We start from the raw sequence: 17,770 nt of genomic DNA on the forward strand, positions 1-17,770 counted from the left end.
GACTGGAATGATCGGAGAATTACATACGTTGGAGTCAGTTTCTACAACCACTCCTTGAGCAATAAGCTCGTCAATAATTTTGGATAAGGCTGCTACAGCCTCAGGTGGCAATCTGTACTGTCTGATTCGTGGTAACACTACACCTGGCTTGAGAGTCACACGATAGGGTGTGATTTGCATGTAACCTACATCAGTTGGACCTTGCGCCCATAAGTGCTGCGGAACATTAGACAGTCTTGAATCAAAATCTCGTAATACATAGTGACCCTTGAAGTCTCGTAGGAACAATCGTATTCCCTCTGGGGAACAGCATATAACTGCACCTAACTCTTTCAGTGTCTTAATGCCTAATAGGTTTTCTGGACATGATTTAGTAAGTAACAGATCAGTAGTGCGGGACAATGGACCTACTTCTAGAGTAACTGGCTTTGAAATCTCATTTACGATAGGTTTTCCTGAAAATCCAAGGGAAACATTTCTTGAGCCTGAGAGCGGAGCCCCTGGAACTTCGGCGTGACTAATTGTGGTCCTACTTGCCCCTGTATCAATCAAAAACTTTCTGTCTTTCCCTAATACTTGACTGTGAACATAGGGACCTTCTTGATCTACAGGTATCTCGATGAGAGGCAAGCCTACCTCCCTCTCCAGGCTGTTTCATGAATACTGCTGGTACTCTGGGTACTCAGACTGTGCATACTGGTACATCTGCGATGTAACATGCTGTGTTGCAGCAATAGGCTGCGGTGCTGTAACTGTCTGTGGTGCATTCTGTGGCTGAGGAATCTGTGAAACTTGTTCTTGTCTAGGCGGACGTGGTCTTTCTTTAGTCTTACCAGTAGCTATGTTGTGTTTCAGAACTGCACACTCATTTATAAAATGACCTGGCTGTTTACAATAATTGCAATTCCCTTTAACGGGAGCTGCAGGATGACTGGCTTGATTCGGACCCCTCTTCTGACTGTCTTGAGGAACAGATTGTGCAACTAGTACTTTCATTTTCGTGTCTTTCATACGTTTTCTCTCGTGTTCTTGCTCTTCTCTGATTCTATTCTGATGGTATTGGAGCATTTGCAACATCTGGGACGGGGTATTAGCTTGCCAGGTACTTTCGACTTTCAAAACTCGATTTTTAATTGGTGGGCTTGAATTCTCGACTAATTTAGTAACAAAAAGATGAGGGTATGACTCACTACCTGTCTTGAGGCCACTGTTGATACTGAAACATTTTTCAAATCTAGAATAAAAATCACTAATATCCTCATCTTGCTTCTGTTTACAGGCTGAGATTGCATCCCAGTCTTCTTTTCTAGTTGTCAATAATCTGGGTAAAACTTGTATTAATAATTCCGGTAATTCTTTACATTTATCTCCAAGACCGGTACCTGGTACTCGTGCCTTATCTTCAGCTTCTAGAACTGTCCAATCGATCTTTTTCTCTCCCACCTCCCATTCTTTTTCCTTGAGCTTTTCATACACCCCTGCGGGCAGCAGAACCTTTAACATTTTAATTATATCTGGATACGTGTATTCTCCCATACGGAGCATGTCTTTTAATTCTCTATGGAACCCTGCTGGATCTTTGTCATGACAGGGAATTAATTTCTTCATCTCGAGGAGTTCCATCTTTGTTATCGGAGTGTATACAAACACTCGCTGCATTTCGCCACCCGTTCCTTTAACTGGGTGGACTTCTCGTAACGGATTCTGTCTTTCTATGTAAAATGGTTTACTTTCTGGGGGTGAGACATGAACAAAATGCGGGTTCAGAAACGTTCTATATTTGTGGCGCTGTTCTAGAATGACACTAATTAAGTCGGTACCTAGACCTTTCCATCTATACTGGAGTAACTCGTTCAGGATATCGTGTAACGGACCTGGATCAGAGTGCTGACCCTCATACAATGTAATGAGGTGCTGAATCATATACATACCCGCCAGTCGTTGTTCGGCTGGGGGCAGTTTCAGAAACATTTGTGCCACTATTTCGTCTGGAAAAGTGGTAGAATCAGTAATCCATCGGACTGCTGATCGGGCTAGTTCTTGTTCATGCATGGTACTTAACTCACTGTAACCGATTCGTGATTTCAGAATGTGATCGGTAGCTTGAAACACTTGTTCTAGTGAACCTTGTTCTGGTGCTGGAGAATGAAAAATAGACTTGTGTTCTAGGCGTAAATGGCGATCTGGAAATCTAGATTTTCCTACATACGCTATTCTGGCGGGATTCTCGTCCTCTACCTCTTCAGTATCAGAGTTACTTTCTTTCTCGCTTACTTGTGCTGCTTTACGTTGTTCGTGTATCTTTATTATTTCTCTACGGATTTTCTTGTACATACTCTCCATAGCACCGACGGTCTTGTGCTTACCCTCGGCTATATTATCACTCCACCTTGTCAGGGTTCTCATTTCGGCTTGATCTTTAGACGGATAATCTTGTTCTCTTATTAGACAATTGATCAGAAACTTTAATATCATGAGCTGGATCTCGGCTTTCCTTTGAGACATGGCCTCGCTAATGCTTTCTGGATCATCCCCTGTACGGATGAAACGATATATTCTGTCTAGATCTTCTTTCATATTCGGTAAGGTGACTAGATACTCGGCCACCTTTCTTACGCGGAATGAATATAAAACCATATTATCCTCGCCTGGGACTGGATCATAGGCACATTCGGCAAGGGATTTTCTTATTTCTGCTACAGTCTGATGTCTGGGCGTACGCTGTGACGCTTGTGCATGTAATTCGGCTAACGTTAAACGCTTGTGTGGCGGCGGGGTTTGAGGAGTACCTCCCCCTGCGGCCCCTAAACTAGAGTCTAGGTCTACTGAGGCTCTTCGTCCTGGCAGAGTGGGAAATGGAAATGCAGGCTGGACTTGTATGGCGGGCTGGACCGGGGGTACCGTAACAGGTACTCCGGTGTCTGGAGGAGCGGGAAGTGCCTGATTTACAGGGACTGGCGGAGCGCGAACAGGATTTGCATATTCTGGGACTGTGTCGTCCAAATAGGACGAAATGAAAATATCAGCTGCGGTCTGTTTGTGACGTAGCTTGGTCGGAACTAATGGTGGCGGGAAATTACTGGATGCCTCTGGGGTCGCTTTTGGCAAGCCCTCGGCAAGGAGAGGATACATACCCCTAATAAGGGCATGCCTCTGTCTGTCTGACTGTTCGGCTTTGACTTGTTCACCTATCTCGATTAGTTCTTTTTCTTGTGCTCGTTCTAAGGATTCTCTACTTAATTCTGACTTTCTGATTTCTTTTTCAGTTCTTTTATGAGATTCTTTACGCCATAACTCAATGGCATCTTTCTGTGACTGTCTGGCTTTCTTTTTCCATAATGCTTCTTCTACTCGCATGATGCACTCGGCATCCCATGTACCCGATACGGGCCATCTATATTTTTCTTCTAACTGTTTGGTATACTCTACCCATAAATCTAGATACAATATGGCGCTTATGCCATGCTTCTGATACATAAAGTGACCTGGACTGTCCCTCGGCGGAACAGGAACTGCTTCTTCTAACAAACCCTTTCTAGTTTTTAGCTGACGTAATCTCGAAAAGAGAGACATTGTAAACTTGAATCGGAACACAATACAATACACGAGAAACAATAACAATTTGGAGAACAATTCAGGCATACCACGACATTGGAAATACATTGAACAACATCATAACATAACAGTTCGGACAGAATATTACCTGGAATACTGAGAACAGAAACACAAGAATTTCTCGAGAACGGAACAGACTAGAGTTACTGGATGCACTGCTGGAACAGTACGGAACATACCGGTCCCATAAAGGGACGCATCAAGACCCGTATCCACCTAGGTGAACACTTCGTTTGTGAGTCTGTGTACCACCAACCCACGGACCAGAGTCAATTTAGATTGACCCTGTCTAGATACTACCCCAGTAATGGTACTCACCGGGCAGCAAGAACGGAAAGCCTCGGACTGGACTGGACTGCTACGACGACGGACGACGAACTTCGGACTTCTGTTACGGGTGGGCCTCCGGATACCTCGGACCTTGAACTCTTGGCTTGGGCTCTGGTCGGGACTCGCCGCGTTCCTCCACCGTCTCGTTTGGATGCTGGACCGCCTCCTCCGTCTCCTCCGTGGGCCTGAGGGATACTTGAAGCAGAAATATCTGCCGGTGCACAGAAGAGTTCCGTCACGACTGCAGAGGGTCAGGGGGTCGGCGTGGCTTCACCGACGCGTGGGGAAAGGGCAAGTCCCTGTTCGGGCGCCATTATGTGGTAAATAAATAAATAATACCCTATTTTTGACTAGACATATATCATAACAGATAGCTCAATAAATAAGAGTCAAGATTCGAGGTAGTAGGAGTTTTGCAGGTTTAATACAGCATAAGGACAGGAACAGGACAACCTGCATAGGAATAGGATGGCAGGGCCCAGCAGCTGCTGGGGCTAGATCTGGGATGAGCGCGCTCACTTTTAATAACAATACATGAGCATATATACATAACGCAAACACATAGCATTACATTGCAGTAGGCGTAGCAGTGGGTGGAGCAGAAGGCGTGACGCGTAGCAGTCGCGAAAGATAAGGGCGAAAGTAGGTGTAACTGGGCGTATACATAGGCATGTGATGCAAACGTAACAGAATATGTCATGAATAGGGCGGAAACCATGGAGGGGGCTACCTAAGGAGCCGGGACCTCTAACCTGATGGTGCGCGCAAACTAGCAATGACGTATTACTAGGAGAAGCTGGGGGCTATGAACTCTGTGCTAGGAGCAGAGACTGAAGTCTGGAGAGTCAGGGCGACATGTACCTAAACCCTATCTAGTATCTGATGTTTAGGGAACATGTTGATAGGAACTAGAAGTTAGGAGGGGAAAGGCTAACTTGATTCTGAGACTGGACCATGCATTATTCTACATGTAGTGCGTGATGAAGAATATTAAATGACCATTAAGTGCAGTATTTCTCTAACGTGGAGACGTGAAGGCTAGACAATGACGGAAACTATCGATGCGATTCAGTAGCTTAGGAATGCAGAGAAGGAGGACTGGACTGATAACTGGAACTATAACATACTTTTGGCAGACTCAGAGGCAGAGCCAGGCTGGGCCGGGCACTGCGAGGCAGGAAGTAAGTGAAGGGTCGAGGATACAGGTGGGGGCTGTATCGCTCCTCAGCGAGGTTTCAGGAGACAGGAGCTGAATCCGGTGTCCAGGCCCTTTTGAGGCCTAGAAACGGGGACTTTATAATAGAATAACGTGCACACTGAGAAACGTGGCAACGTAGCTTTACATAGGCCTGATATTCGTAGTATTCACGAGGACTGGAAACTGGCATACTAGAGGTGGACACAACTGTAATTGCGTCATTAATCGGACATGGGGAATACATATGCATATTTAATCATGCACACATAACATATGATGGATGACACGTAGGGACACAGAACATGGCAAAATTTACTTTTCCACAATGGTACGGGGTCTAGGTGTACCCCACATGTTGGGGGGACGACCAAACACTATCTCATAGGGAGACAGACCTGAACGGGAGTGGGCGACCATTCTCATATAAAAAAGGGCAACTGGCAGTGCTATTATCCAATCTACACCTTTTTCTGCACATACTTTGGCGATGCGGATTTTCAGAGTCTGGTTATGTCTCTCTACGAGACCGGCTGCTTCAGGATGGCGTACACAATGGAACTTCCACTGGTACCCTAACAGAAGGGATACTTGTTTCATGAGCTCGGATGAGAATGGCTGGCCGTTATCTGAATACACGACCCTAGGTAATCCATAGCGGGGAAAGAACTCACGAACCAACTGCCTGGCAGTGGTCGCAGCTGTGTAATCTGGAACTGGATATGCTTCTGTCCATCTGGACAAAGCGCATACAACTACGAGGACATACTTGAAACCTCGACATCGCTCCATCTGAATATAATCCATCTGGAGAACTTCAAAAGGGTGGTCAGGAGGATGGAATCCACCTTGTTCCACCGGGACACCTTTACCTGGATTGAACTGACAACATATCATACAGGTACGTACTTTCTGCTTGGCTGCTGCTCGTAAATGCTTGTTGAACCAAAGGTTCTGGATACTGTCTAACATGGCTTTTTCTCCTAAGTGTGCTGGACTATGTGCGGTGTTAATAATGACTTGAACCACAGAGTCGGGGAGAAACCATGTGGCTTTTCCCTTCGTCAACCATCCTTGATCTGTCTGGACCCCTCCTTGTTCGGACCATTTCTTGATTTCATCGGGAGTAGCATGTAACTGTATGTCTATGACATCTTGTGTTGGGTCCTTAACTGTCATACAAGTAATCTGATCTGGAATGTGTGTCAGTGTCGTGTTAACTGGAATGTCTGGAGTCTGAGCTGTGAGCTTGGCTGTTCGATCTGCTAGATCATTACCTTGGGAAATGATATCAGTGACTTTCGTATGTGCCTTGCACTTCATGATGGCGATGGCTGTCGGTAAATGTATTGCATCTAACAGAGCTTGAATGAGGAGACCATGCTGAATCTTGGTTCCATGAGAAGTCATAAAACCTCTTTCCTGCCAGAGCACTCCAAAGTCGTGTACGACTCCGAATGCATAACGTGAATCTGTGTATATGTTAACTTTCAGGTTCTTGGCACGTATGCAGGCTTGGGTCAGAGCGACTAGCTCTGCTGCTTGAGCAGACAGGGTGTCTATACGATGTGTTTCTATAACTTCGGTTTCAGTAGTCACTGCATACGCGGCTACTAGTTCTCCTGTACTTGTTCTCATACATGAACCATCCACATAAAGTGTCAGGTCTGGATCAGGTAATGCAATGTCTGTCAAGTCTTGTCTTGGCTTTGTCATGGTGTTAACAACTTCCACACAGTCATGTGTGGCAGGATTTGAAGTAACTGACGGTAACAGTGTAGCTGGATTTAAAATGTTGCAGCGTCTGATTTCTATGTGTGGCAGAAACAGTGTCAGTTCATAACCCGTTAAACGTGCTATTGTCAAGTGCTGAGTCTGTGTTCGGTTTAAAAGAACTTCCACGGAGTGTGGAACTTGTACTGTCAGGGAGTGTCCTAACACTATGGAATCACTCTGTCTGATAGCTAGAGCTGTGGCTGCAACTGACTTGAGGCACGCAGGCAGTGCCTGGGCCACTGGATCTAATGTGCTCGAAAAATAAGCACAGGGCTTGTATTGTCCTGCTTGATCTTGTGTAAGAACAGATAATGCAGTACCATCACGTTCTGTAACAAAAAGTGTGAAAGGCTTACTGTAGTTCGGTGTTGCTAGAACAGGTGCTTTACATAAAGCTTTCTTTAACTCATTAAAAACAAGTGTATGTTCCTGGGTCCAAGGGAGGACAGTCGATACGGCTGCCTCCTGTGTCGTTAACTGTATCAGTGGCTTGGCTAGAAATGCATACTGAGTAATCCATTGTCTGCAGTAAGAAGTGAGGGCGATAAAAGCTCGTACCTCCTTCTGTGTCTTGGGTTGTGGAAGATGTGCTATTAACTGGATACGGTCAGGTGTCAACTGCCTACCCCTCTTGGACAGTAAGTGTCCTAAGTAGACCACTTGCTGGGCACAGAATTGCAATTTGGAAGGGGACACCTTGTGCCCCATTTCGGCCAGAAAATACAGAACTGTAAGTGACGCACGCTCGCAGTCACGTTCAGAACGGGCTGTGATCAGTAGATCATCGACATACTGGAGCAGGGCAGTGTCAGTTGGCATGTGAATATTGTCTAGTTGTCTCTTAAGTGCTTGACTATAAATGCTAGGGCTTTCTGTGAAACCTTGAGGTGCTCGTGTGAATTTATAGCTTCTTCCATTTAAACAGAATCCGAAAAGGAACTGGCTGTCTGGATGAATGGGGACACTGAAAAATGCGTTCTTGAGATCGATAACTGTAAAGAACGTGGCTTCAGAATCAATGGCTGTCAATAGGGAAGAAATATCTGGGACCACTGGGTACTGTGGTATAATACATTTATTAAGTTCTCGAAGGTCAATCACTAATTGATAAACTGGAGGTGCATTTGGATCAGTACGTTTCAGGACTGGAATGATAGGAGAATTACATACATTGGAGTCAGTTTCTACAACCACTCCTTGGGCAATGAGTTCGTCAATAATTTTGGATAAGGCTGCTACAGCCTCAGGTGGCAATCTGTACTGTCTGATTCGTGGTAATACAACACCTTTCTTTAGAGTCACACGATGGGGTGTGATATGCGTACAACCTACATCAGTTGGACCTTGCGCCCATAAATGCTGTGGTACATTCAATAATCTTGGATCAAAATCACGTAATACATAATGACCTTTAAAATCACGGAGGAACAGACGGACCCCTTCTGGGGAGCAGCATATTACTGCTCCCAATTCTTTCAGTGTCTTAATGCCTAACAAATTTTCCGGGCAAGATTTAGTGAGTAACAAATCTGTAGTTCGGGACAATGGACCAACTTCTAGAGTAACTGGTTTCGATATTTCATTAACAATAGGCTTTCCTGAAAATCCAAGGGAAACATTTCTAGAGCCTGAGAGCGGAGCCCCTGGAACCTCGTCATGACTGATGGTAGTCCTACTTGCCCCTGTATCAATCAGAAACTTTCTGTCTTTCCCTAATAATTGACTGTGTACATAGGGACCCTCTTGATCTACAGGTATCTCGATGAGAGGCAAGCCTACCTCCCTCTCTAGGCTGTTTCATGAATATGGCTGATAATCTGGATACTCGGACTGTGCATACTGGTACATCTGCTGTGTAACGTGTTGTGTTGCAGCTATAGGCTGCGGTGCTGTAACTGACTGTTGTGCATTCTGTGGTGGCTGGGAAGTCTGTGAAACTTGTTCTTGTCTAAGCGGACGTGGTCTTTCTTTAGTCTTACCAGTAGCTATGTTGTGTTTCAGAACTGCACATTCGTTTATAAAATGACCTGGCTGTTTACAGTAATTGCATGTCCCTTTAACGGGAGCTGCAGGATGACTGGCTTGATTCGGACCCCTCTTCTGACTGTCTTGCGGAACAGACTGTGCAACTAGTACTTTCATTTTCGTGTCTTTCATACGTCTTCTCTCGTGTTCCTGCTCTTCCCTGATTCTGTTCTGGTGATACTGGAGCATCTGGAGCATCTGTGACGGAGTATTAGCTTGCCAGGTACTTTCGACTTTCAATACTCGATTTTTAACTTGTGGACTTGAATTCTCGACTAGTTTGGTGACAAAAAGATGAGGATACGACTCACTACTCGTTTTCAGACCACTATTAATAATAAAGCATTTCTCAAATCTAGAATAAAAATCACTAGTATCTTCGTCTTGTTTCTGTTTACAGGCTGAGATGGCATCCCAATCTTCCTTTTTCGTGGCTAGTAATCTTGGCAAAACTTGTATTAACAATTCGGGCAAAGCTTTAGCTTTATCCCCAAGACCGGTACCTGGTACTCGTGTATTTTCTTCAGTTTCTAGAGCTGTCCAATCTATCTTTTTCTCTCCCACCTCCCATTCTTTTTCCTTGAGTTTTTCATATATGCCCGCAGGCAACAAGACCTTTAACATTTTAATGATTACAGGATACGTGTATTCTCCCATACGGAGCATGTCCTTTAATTCACGGTGAAACCCTGCTGGATCTTTATCATGACAGGGAACTAACTTTTTCATCTCTAAAAATTCTATTTTCGTGATAGGGGTGTAAACAAATACTCGTTCTAGACCACCCCCCTCTTTCTTGACTGGATGTACTTCTCGTAACGGATTCTGTCTGTCTATGTAGAATGATTTACTTTCTGGGGGTGAGACGTGAACAAAATGTGGATTCAGAAACGTTCGGTATTTGTGGCGCTGTTCTAGAATGACACTAATTAAATCGGTACCTAGACATTTCCATCTATATTGGAGTAACTCGTTCAATACATCATGTAGCGGACCTGGATCAGAATGTTGTTCCTCATACAGCGTAATGAGGTGCTGAATCATATATGTGCCCACCAGACGTTGCTCGGCTGGGGGCAGTTTCAGAAAAGTTTGAGCCACTATTTCATCTGGAAAAGTGGTAGAATCAGTAGTCCATCGGACTGCTGATCGGGCTAGTTCTTGTTCATGCCTTGTACTAAGCTCGCTATACCCTATTCGTGATTTCAGAATGTGATCGGTAGCTTGGAATACTTGTTCAAGAGAACACTGTTCTGGTACTGGAGGAGGAAAAGATTTTTTGTAATCTAGACGTGAATGTCGGTCGGAAAGTCTAGTTCTACCTACATACGCTATTCTGGAAGGATTCTCGTTATCTACCTCTTCACTAGAAGAGTCATTCTCTTTCTCGGTTGCTCGTTTTTCTTCCTCCTTCTGGTGTATACGTATTATTTCCTTACGAATCTTCTTGTACATACTCTCTATACAACCTTGTGTCTTGTGTTTTCCATCGGCTATATTGTCACTCCACCTAGTCAGGACTTTCAGTTCTTCTTGATCTTTTTCTGGATAATCTTGCTCTCTTACTAAACAGTTAATCAGGAACTTTAAAATCATGAGCTGAGTCTCGACTTTTCTTTGAACCATGGCTTCGTGAATACTTCCTGGATTCTCTCCTGTACGGATGAAACGATATATTCTGTCTAGATGTTCCTTCATATCGGGCAGGGTGATCAAAAAGCTGGCCACCCGTCTTAAACGTACTGAATATAAGATCATGTGATCTTCGCCTGGAACTGGATCATATATACAATCAGTAAGAAGTCGCTTGAGATCTGCGTATGTAGACACTTTTGGCGTACGCTGTAACGCTAGTTCATGCAGCGTCAGACGTTTCGGTTGAGGCGGGGTGCGAGGAGAACCTCCCCCCGCGGCTCCTAAACTAGAGTCGTCGGTGAATACTGTACGGGCTGGTAGAGTGACTGGCATAACGGGTGCATGTACTGTGGGCTGGGCCGGGGGTGCTGTAACAGGTACTGTAACATTAACTGGACCCACTGGACCAGCGGCTGGAGGAACAGGAATTACATTATTAACGGGAGCAGGCGGAACAGGATTTGCATAGGCTGGTACTGTGTCGTCCAAATAGGACGAAAGAAAAATATCAGCTGCGGTCGGTTTATGACGTAGCTTAGTCGGGACCAATGGCGGCGGAAAATTACAGGGTGCTTCCGGGGTTGCTTTTGGCAAGAAGAGGATACATACCGTTAATAAGGGCATTTCTCTGTCTGTCTGACTGTTCTGCTCTAACTCGTTCACCTTCTTCAATTAATTCCCTTTCTTGGGCTTTCTCTGAAGATTCCCTATTTAATTCTGTTTTTCTGAATTCTTTTTCGGTTCTTTTATGAGATTCTTTGCGCCATAACTCGATGGCATCTTTCTGGGACTGTCTGGCTTTCTTTTTCCATAATGCTTCTTCTACTCGCATGATGCACTCGGCATCCCATGTACCTGATACGGGCCATCTATATTTCTCTTCTAGTTCCTTAGTATAATCCGCCCATAAGTCTAGATATATTATGGCATCTAAGCCATGCTTGTGATACATAAAATGTCCTGGACTGTCCCTAGGAGGGACAGGAACTGCTTCTTCGAGTAACCCTTTTCTGGTCTTTAACTGACGTAATTTCGAGAACAGAGGCATTTCGGTAGTACACTTGAAACACAATACACAATAATCACAGTAATAAAATAGCATACAAATCTCTCATACCACGACATAAAAATACATAAATAACAGTTCGAACAGAATAACACCTGATACACTGAAAACAGAACACATGAATTTCTCGAGAACGAAACTTACTAGAATTACTGGATGCACTGCTAAAACAGTACAGAACATACCGGTCCCATAAAGAGACACGTCGGACCCGTATCCACCTAGGTGAATACTTCGTAATGGATCTGCGTACCCAAACCCAACGGACCAGGAACAAACTAATGATCCTGTCTAGATACTTCCCCCGCGACGGTACTCACCGGGAAGCAGAAACTGGAAGGCCTCGGACTGGACTGGACTGCTACGACGTCGGACTACGAACTTCGGAAACTTCGGTTACAGGTGGGCCTCCGGATACTTCAGACCTTGCTCTCTCGGCTTGGGCTCTGGTCGGGACGAACCGCATTCCACACCGCTTCGTCTGGATGTCGGACCGCAGTCTCCGTCTCCTCCGTGGGCCTGAGGGAGACTTGAAGCAGAAATATCTGCACGTGCACAGTATTGTTCCGTCACGGCTGCAGAGGGTCAGGGGACCGGCGTTGCATCGCCAGCGCGTGAGGAAGGGGCTCGTCCCTGTTCGGGCGCCATTATGTGGTATATAAATAAATAATACCGGGACTATTTTTGACTATATTAACAATAACAGATAGCTCAATAAATAAGAGGCAGGATCCGATGTGTCCGAGTTGAACAGATTTTATTCAGGCAAAAGGGAAGGGACTGGAACGGGACAGCCTGAAATAAAATAGGAAGGAAGGCAACTGCAGCGCGCCTCATTACAGTTTAACATACATATATATATAGTAAGACATTTCAATTACATTACATACAGTAGGCGTAACTAGTGACAAACGTAAGATAAGAAGACATGGGCGTGAAAAGAAGGCGTGCACAGGGCGTGCACGTAGACATGTGATGTGAACGTCACAGAAGTGTCATGAAATGGGGCGGAAACATGAAGGGGGCTACCTGAGCAGCTGGGACCTTTAACCTAGTGGTGCGCGCAAACGGGCAATGACGTGTTACCAGGGAGAAGAGGAGACTAAAGTCTGCGGTGTCAGGACGACATGTACTTATATCATATCTGGTATCTGGTGTTTGGAGTACATGTGGATAGAATCTAAAAGTTATCAGGGCAAAGGCTACTTGACACTAAGGCTGGTGCATGCATCTATTCTACATGTATTGCGTGAACTAGGAATTATTCTATGAATACTAATACAGTATTTCTCTTACATGGAGACAGAAAGACTAGACCATAGCTGGAACTGTTGATACGGTTCAGTAGCTTAGGAATGCAAAGAAGGAAAGCTGGACTGATAACTAGAAGCATAACAAAATCTTGGCAGACAGGCAGGCAGAGCCAGGCCGGGCCCCGCGCTGCGCGAAAGGGAGTAAGTGAAGGGTCAGGGATGCAGGTGGGGGCTGCATCGCTCCCCGGAATGAGTTCAGGAGACTGGAGCTTGAATCTGGTGTCCGGGCCCTTTTGAGGCCTAGAAACGGGGACAATTCAATGAATTAACGTGCACACTGTAAAACGTGGCAACATAGGCCTAATACTCGTTGCTTTCACGAGACCTGGATACTGGCATACTAGAGTTGGACACAACTATAATTGCGTCTTTAATCGATCATAGGGGGATACATGCATATCGATCATGCACATATAACATAGGATGGGGAACACGTAGGCACACATGGCAAGGCAAAATTCACTTTTCCACACTATTTCCACATCTATGGCAAGGGTAAACAGAACATTGGTTGGGGATCACAACTTGTTATGACCTGTCCTGAAGAATGTCCCTGACCCAGGGAGAGTGCTAGAAAGGGAAGAAATATGTAGATGACTCTGACTTAAGGGCTCTTACTTTAACTCTATATTTTTTTAGATATAAAACATATGAAAGGGCAGTGAACATTAAAACTCAATAATCCATTACCATCCCCAAAACATTTTAACGCAGGTCCGATTTCAAACCTCAGCAGTAGGGAAGCATGAGTACATATCTAAAAATGTTTCAGGAGTTAACGTGGTAACTCTGATTACAAGTGTGACCATTTGCATAAAGAACACATACATTTGCTTAATAGCTCCCCCAAGAAACCATTGGGTACAAAGAAATCCAGTCATGGTGAGGAGGAACCCAATAATGAAGCATGCTGCAGGGTGTGGGTTACAGTCCTTTTTATAGGAAAAGTGAAGACTCAAATGTTTGTACAGTTAATTAAAGAGAGATAGAAAAGAGTATGGACAGTGGTTGTCTCTAACCTGGAAAATAAAGGCTCAATACTTTTGTCACTCTAGCCCTAGGAGTAAACACATTTACCTCTCAAATTTCCCCAGAAATGTTTTCTTTATGGCATACTTAAAAACGACCAGGTTAACAACAGTTTTAATGGGACTCAATGGACACTAGAGTGCCTAAAGTCATTATCTAGAATAGAAACAAAGAATATTTCTCCTGAGACATTACATTAATATCTCATACATCTTTGCTTAGAAGGAACAATCCTTTTTAATTCATCCACTTCAGTGGAATGAAATATTAAACATGTGTTATGTAAGCATGATGTTTATAATGAATGAAAGAGCCAATAATATAAGTTACACACACCTATCTGGTACAATGATTATATCTCTACTGCATTGACTGATTCCATTGGCTGGTGTCTGCTATTAAATATTGAATCAATTTTATGGGACAAAATATACATTATGAAACATCAAGCTATTACGCTTATACAGGTGAGATCAGTTTTCAAATCATGTTTTTAATCATGTATACATCTAGAAACGATCTCTATTATAGGGCGATTACTTAAACCTAGTAATGCCAACCAATGCTAACTGGATCTACAAAGAAATATGTCTAATATGTCTAATTGTTTATTTTATTTTTGGCACAAGAGAACAACAATATTCAAAAAGTTTATAGTGTCCCAGAATCTGAGTGCTTACACTCACCTCAAATTCCTTGTCCGGGTCCCAAATGACCAAGTCGGCATCCCACCCTGGGCGGAGAACCCCTTTGCGTTCCTCCAGCTGGCACAGCTTTGCTGGATTTGCACACATTACTCGAACTAAGTCATGGAGGCTGAACCCTCTTCGAGATGCTGATGTCCAGAACAGGGACAAACCTATTGTCAGCAAGAGAAGTATAGTAAATGTAGGGTCATTGCGTACTAATGTCACAAGCCTTATGGTTTGCAAGGCTAAGCATATAGGGTCCCCACCTCCACTCCAAATGGCAGCATGACAAGGTTTTGCTGGGCACACTACAGAATATTCCAACACAATATATCTAATTATATTCTAACTTCTTGATGTGGTTGAAAGTTCAGATGAATATCATTCAACTCTGTATTAAGTTTTTGGCTTCACTGAGGTGAGAATCTGCCTGAAAAAAACAAACCCCTAAAAGCTTGCTTGGAAGGTTGTCAGATCCCTGTGCTGGGTGCAGAGTCTGCTGCCTTCAGCAAATGGATGTGGAGATCTTTATACGTCTAGCATACCTTCTGCCAATTGCAAACTCTGCTGTGATGAAAGTCAGGTAGCCGAGGTGTAGTTTGTAGATTATTTATTAAGTCTTAGTTGCGGGTTGGTACATCCATAATTTAGTTCAGGGTTGTCCCTAGAGCAGCCTCACCAGGAGCAGCCCGCCCGCTGCTCAGCCCATTGCAACTGCCACACCTCCCCTCACAGGCACCTAAACATTCCATTCATCATCATCACTCCAACTTTCCATGCAGTACATTCACACTATCTGAGCAGCTACAGACAAAGCAACAGGGAAGATGCATAAATGCATATACAAGGTATAACACGGTCCTTTTTATGTATGCCATTACTTAGTATTCCCTCAATGCAAATGTACACTATCTTTGACTGTTTCAGAGCACAGTATTCACTAATGAACTTAAACTGATAATCAGATGCCTGGATGGTTAGGACTCAAATGTTCAATGCAACTTAAAGACTTTTACTTGGCAGCAGAGAGTATACTTAACAATAAATAGTGGTACTGACATTTGGCATGTGCTTATGTCCATTCTGGTAGGTGTCCCACTCCATCTCTCAAAAGTCATGCTCAAAGGACTGTGACATGTTGTAGGGTCTGCGCTTCTTCCTATATTTTGAGGCATTCACTCCCCTCCCTAGAGCTGCCAAATTGCAAGGTGAATGCGCCGTTCACCAAGACTTGCATCACCCCTTCTTGAGACTGCCATTTATTAATGAACCTCTACTCCTTTCAGTCTATCTATTTTTTGTGTAAAACATTGTTATACCTGGAACCGTTGGCATGGGTCTCCCCTGCTTTTGTTTTGCCTTTCCCTCCTTTCTTTTTGCTGTGTGTTGGACTCCGTTTTGCTGGTCAAGATGCTTTGGGCACTGTGTCAATGCTGTTCAGTGGCAAAGTGAAAGTGCTCCCTTTGTAAATTGCTGTTATGGATTAGTGATTTAATGATTGGCAAATTTGATTTACTAGTCAGACCCTAGTACAGTGCACTGTGTGTGCCCAGGGTCTGTAAATCAAATGCTGCTAGTGGGCTGGTGCACTGACTGCGCCACCCACAGAAGCAGCCTGTAAAATGTAATTCTGACCTACCATTACAGACCCTGTTTGCAGTCTGGTACTGCCATACCGACTTGGTACGTGCACACACTTGCCAGTCCCTAACCTTCCCTTTTCTTACATGTTAGTCACCCCTAAGCACATACAATACAGCCTGCCCTCTGGGCAGGGTGCATTGAATGTGAAAGGTAGGATATGGCCTGAAGTGTGTGGCTTGTCCTGATAGTAAAATACTACCAATGCAGCTTTTCACTATTGCAAGGCTACCTGCTCCCATGGGATTATATTTATTTATTTATTTATTTATGGAATTTGATAAAGCGCACGGCTACCCCCTCCGGGGGTGTCCCGGCGCTGAGAACAGAGACGTCAGAGATTTTAGACGACTAGCAGCATGAGAACAGGTAGGATGTATGACGGTACCACGCGTAGTTTTACAACGCGTACCGTTACAACGCTACTTTTACCACGCAAGTCGTTACCACGACTTGCGTGGAGGGGCGCTGGATAGTACATTTTTTAATTTACTATTCCAACTCCAGTCCCCGTGGACTCTAGGGAAGGAGTTGGATAGTAAATTAAACAATTTACTATCCTGGAGCGCCCCCCAGCGCAAGTCGTGGTAACGACTTGCGTGGTAAAAGTAGCGTGGTAACGGTACCGCGTTGTAAAAAATGCGTGGTAACCGTTGTATACCGAACAGGTATGTTTTTAGCTTGGATCTAAACAGACATTCTGATAGAATGGGGAGTTTGTTTATAACATCTTGAAAACATAACTTCCACTGGGAACAAGGTAGGAAAATAAACTTTGATATGCCTGAACTCAAAATGTTAAAATACATCTTTTAGACGGGGTGATCTTTTTATATTCTGTTTTTGAAATTACTACTTTTGGAAAGTAGGTATTTTCTTTCTGAGCCATCCAGTGTGCTTCTGCTAGTTTTGTGTATTGCATCTCTGACTCTGGCTGACAGGGGCTGGGGAGGAGCAGTGGCTCCTGAGAGTCTGATGAGTCAGGGTTGGGCTGAATATACCTGGGCTGCATTTAGAACAGGAGAGTAGATTTATTTTAAACTGAATGGGCCAGGTCTGCCTTCAATAATGCTGGCTCTACCTCCTGCCAAGAAGCTGCACCGGTGAAAACACAACTGGTTTTGGCTGGGTGCAGACACTCTCTGCCTTCAGGGAACAGAGGATTTTTGTGTATTAAAAGAGGGGCCCAGAACCCAGACGTTTAGAAAACTTCTGGGCATCAAGAGGAACCTTTGCCAAGGAGAAAAGCAGGAGAAGCTGAGGAGCAATACTGCCCCTGGGCTGTTTGCTGTCTGGGGTTAGCATGCAGTGGCTACTTACTGCCAAGGAAAGGAGCAAGGACTTTGCTGTTTGCTGTGTTCCCATCTTGAGGAAGATCTCCAAGGGCTTGAAACTGAGCTTGCCTCATGTTCCGAAGTCTTAGGGACACAAAGATTTCACCACCAGCTCCACTGAA

The 17,770-nt window shown here is 44.4% G+C and overlaps 1 protein-coding gene across 3 annotated transcripts in view; it reads right to left on the bottom strand.

Annotated features, from left to right (window-relative positions):
* LOC144792677 (allantoinase, mitochondrial-like) overlaps positions 1–17,770 on the bottom strand; it is a 410,909-nt gene that overhangs the window by 40,937 nt on the left and 352,202 nt on the right. For all 3 annotated transcript variants that reach the window (XM_078667823.1, XM_078667821.1, XM_078667822.1), the window contains exon 10: positions 14,671–14,843. In XM_078667823.1, coding sequence (XP_078523949.1) covers positions 14,671–14,843 — 173 coding nt within the window. The remainder of the gene's footprint in view (positions 1–14,670; positions 14,844–17,770) is intronic.

Source organism: Lissotriton helveticus, chromosome 11, assembly GCF_964261635.1.
Source record: "Lissotriton helveticus chromosome 11, aLisHel1.1, whole genome shotgun sequence".
In the NCBI taxonomy this organism is placed as follows: domain Eukaryota; kingdom Metazoa; phylum Chordata; class Amphibia; order Caudata; family Salamandridae; genus Lissotriton; species Lissotriton helveticus.